The 2,964-nt window shown below is 50.4% G+C and overlaps 1 protein-coding gene across 1 annotated transcript in view; it reads left to right on the top strand.

Annotated features, from left to right (window-relative positions):
* Positions 1-204: 204 nt before the first annotated feature.
* The window catches only part of Slc44a5 (solute carrier family 44 member 5), a 335,047-nt gene continuing 332,287 nt past the window's right edge, over positions 205-2,964 (top strand). Inside the window, exon 1 of the mRNA XM_048814088.1 lies at positions 205-559. Within this exon, the coding sequence (XP_048670045.1) occupies positions 526-559 (34 nt within the window). The 5' untranslated portion in view covers positions 205-525. The remainder of the gene's footprint in view (positions 560-2,964) is intronic.

Below are 2,964 nucleotides of genomic sequence, written 5' to 3'. Positions count from 1 at the left end.
CCCAGATGGCCACCGTCTCACCACTTCCCCCACTCCCCGCCACCGCCACGGTGGTCTTCTCCAGTAGTGACAGCGGGATGAGGGCGCCGTCGCCAGTAGGATTGAAGCTGTGGCTCAGACGGGACACCCAGGGTGGGAAGTGGGGGAGGGAGGCTGTGGGAAGCGGGAGGTCAGCGCTGGGCGGGCGCTCTCGGGATCCAGCGCTGCCCCCTCCAGCAGCACGAGCAGCATAGCAGCATCCACTGCCACCGCCGCAGCTACAGCGGCCACAGCAGCAGGAGCTGGGGGCTCTCAGCGCCGCGCGACCGAGAGCAGAGGGGCGGCGGCGCCCGCCCCAACCGAGCTGAGCCGAGCGCGCAGCCGGCCGCTGCCGCTGCCTCGCAGATGCCATCACAGCAACAAAGAGCTCGCTGAGCGGAGAGCGGCCGCGAGAGCTCGCCTTGAAGCCACCGCATCAGCTCTCGGAGCTGCGCGTCAGCGGGAGGAAGCGGAGAAGGAGTTCTGGGGGAGGGAAGAGGGTAGAAGATGGCCAGGAGGAGAAAAAACCCCAGCATCAAGGGTGAGTCCCTTTCCATCAGCTCGTTCCATCCTGTTTCTCACCTTCGATTCGCCCCTCGGGCCCGCCTGTTTACCAGGCTCGGCGAAGTGGAAGCCTGCCTGCCGGGGAAGAGTTTGCTTTCTTCAGGAGGTGGTGGTGGGGGGACCTCAGCACGGCTTCACAACCCTTTACCTCCGGGGACGCTCTGACCGGAGTTTGTCCCCTTTTTGTAACCTGAGGAAACCTGGAGACTCTTTCTTGTCCCCCCACCCCTTTCCTACTTTGTGAGCTTGGGCTTCTATCTGTTGCACCTTCTCCCTTCAGGGCAGTGGTTGAGAGTAGCGACTTGTGGCTCCTAGCATACACACACACACACACACACACACACACACACACCTCTCTCTCTCTCTCTCTCTCTCTCTCTCTCTCTCTCTCCTCTGCCCATCTCTCCCCACTCTCCCTCTCCTGTTCCTGTCTCTCCAACATCTCTTCTATTCTTTGTACCCAATGCTCCTCTCCTTTCGCCTCTTCATCCCAAGGGAGACAAGTTCTGATCATTTTCTCAACCTCCATCCGAGGAAATTGGAGCTGTCTCTCTTTTTCTCTGATGCTCAAAGGGACTTGCTACTGCTAGGTCTTTGAGGGCTACTATCACCTCTCCAAACTGCCCAGGTGGGCAGTGACTCGAGCTGAGTGGTCCCCCGTCATTCCTTAGGAACCAAGGCTTCCGAAGTTGGAAAGTTCTTGGGGTGGGGTGAGTGGGGGGAATAACAAGAGGACAAGAAAGATCTTGTTGATAGAGTGACTTGAAGCTTCGCTGCTCGGTCCTGGGAGGGATTTCAGAGGGAGCCTTCTGGGTTGCGTCCTGCCAGCAGGCAGGACTGGGAAGAAGGGGAGGCTCCCCCGAACAAGGAGAGTGCAGCGCGGGGTAAGCAGGTGAGAGGTTGCCTGCGCCCTCCGCGGACTCGCAGAGGTCGTGGCTCACCCGCTCCCTCACTCTCTCTCGCTGTCACTGGGGAACTAGCAGTGCTGGAGAGGTTGTCTGCAGCACTGCGGAGAGGTGGAAGTCGACTTGACACCGCGCACCACGCGCGGTGAGGAAGGCTGTACAATAGGGAACCGAATCTGAGGGTGGGGGCGAGGAGGAAGGGGCGGTGTTAGATTTGGGGTTTCAACTCAATGGATCTGATGGCGTGGAAGGCGGAGACTTGTTACACCTTGGGGTTATATAAAATAGGACCATGACTCTGAGATGAGAGCTGGGACTGTTGGATATATTGGCTTGGTCTACTGCGATGTGCTGTGCTTTGGCGTGCTCCTGCTTTTTCTTCCCAGGTCTTGCTTATGGAAGCTCAGCTCCACTCTAGAGGTCACTAGGGGGACACAACTTTATCTTGTTGCTTCAGCTTGTATTTTAATTGTTCCTGACTACTCGAATTATTCATTGGAAAGGGTTAAGAACCATGATCCTTAATTCTTTAGACGACATTACTACAAAATACCCGAGATTTTCCCTTTAAACTAGAACCTACCTATAACAATTTTATTGCAAGATATTATCTTAAAATATTATATTAAACTTCCGTGCTTTTCATCATTAATTAGTATATGTCCATAGAGGTAGACAAGTAAAGAATGAGGGAATTTATTCATCAGCAAACACTTTGGTCTCCTTACCAAAATATCAAAGAACTTGTCTAAACCCTTACTGACTGTGCACTAGCTACAGTTTTGGTTTGCTCCTTTTTTTTTTTTTTTGTGGAACCATATGGCACCATGAGTGAAACAGAAGGATTGGTTTTTAGCACTGCTGATGTGACTATCCATTGGCAGGAAGATATTTCATACCCACCCCAAATCTTGCAGATTGTAAATGGTCCATGAAGAGTCCAAAAAATTTACAGATTTACAGTACATGGTGGCTGGTGACAATACTACACTTGAAATGGATAATCTTGGCAGAAGCACCAAAAGATACAAATGAGCTGGGGTTGTGGCTCAGTGGTAGAGATTTGCCTAGCATGTGTGAGGCAATAAGTTCAGTCCTTAGTACCACATAAAAAATAATAAATAATAATAACAAACAAATAAAACAAAGTTATTTAAAAAGAATTTCTAAAAAAAACCTTAAAAAAGATAAAAATGAAACAAAATCAATGGGAAGTGAGCTAATATAAGAAGAGACTTGGTGAAAAGACAACTTTTTCCTCCTCCTGCCCCTCAAAACACAAGAAATTTTTGTTTTATATATCAAGATGGAATTGTATATATTTTCTTAAATAAATTAAATTGTTGCCGCAGTCTGGCTGGGCACAATCAGGAGCCACTTGTCAAAAGAAACTAACTTTATTTTTAGAACCACACACGCCAAACAAAACAGCCTCTCAGGAAAAATCCTCAGAGCCTCAACTGCCACCACCGGCTTT

Source organism: Marmota marmota, unplaced genomic scaffold (genome assembly GCF_001458135.2).
Source record: "Marmota marmota marmota unplaced genomic scaffold, marMar, whole genome shotgun sequence".
In the NCBI taxonomy this organism is placed as follows: domain Eukaryota; kingdom Metazoa; phylum Chordata; class Mammalia; order Rodentia; family Sciuridae; genus Marmota; species Marmota marmota.
Note: the sequence above shows the minus strand (reverse complement) of the source record. Positions and strands in the feature narration are given on the sequence as shown.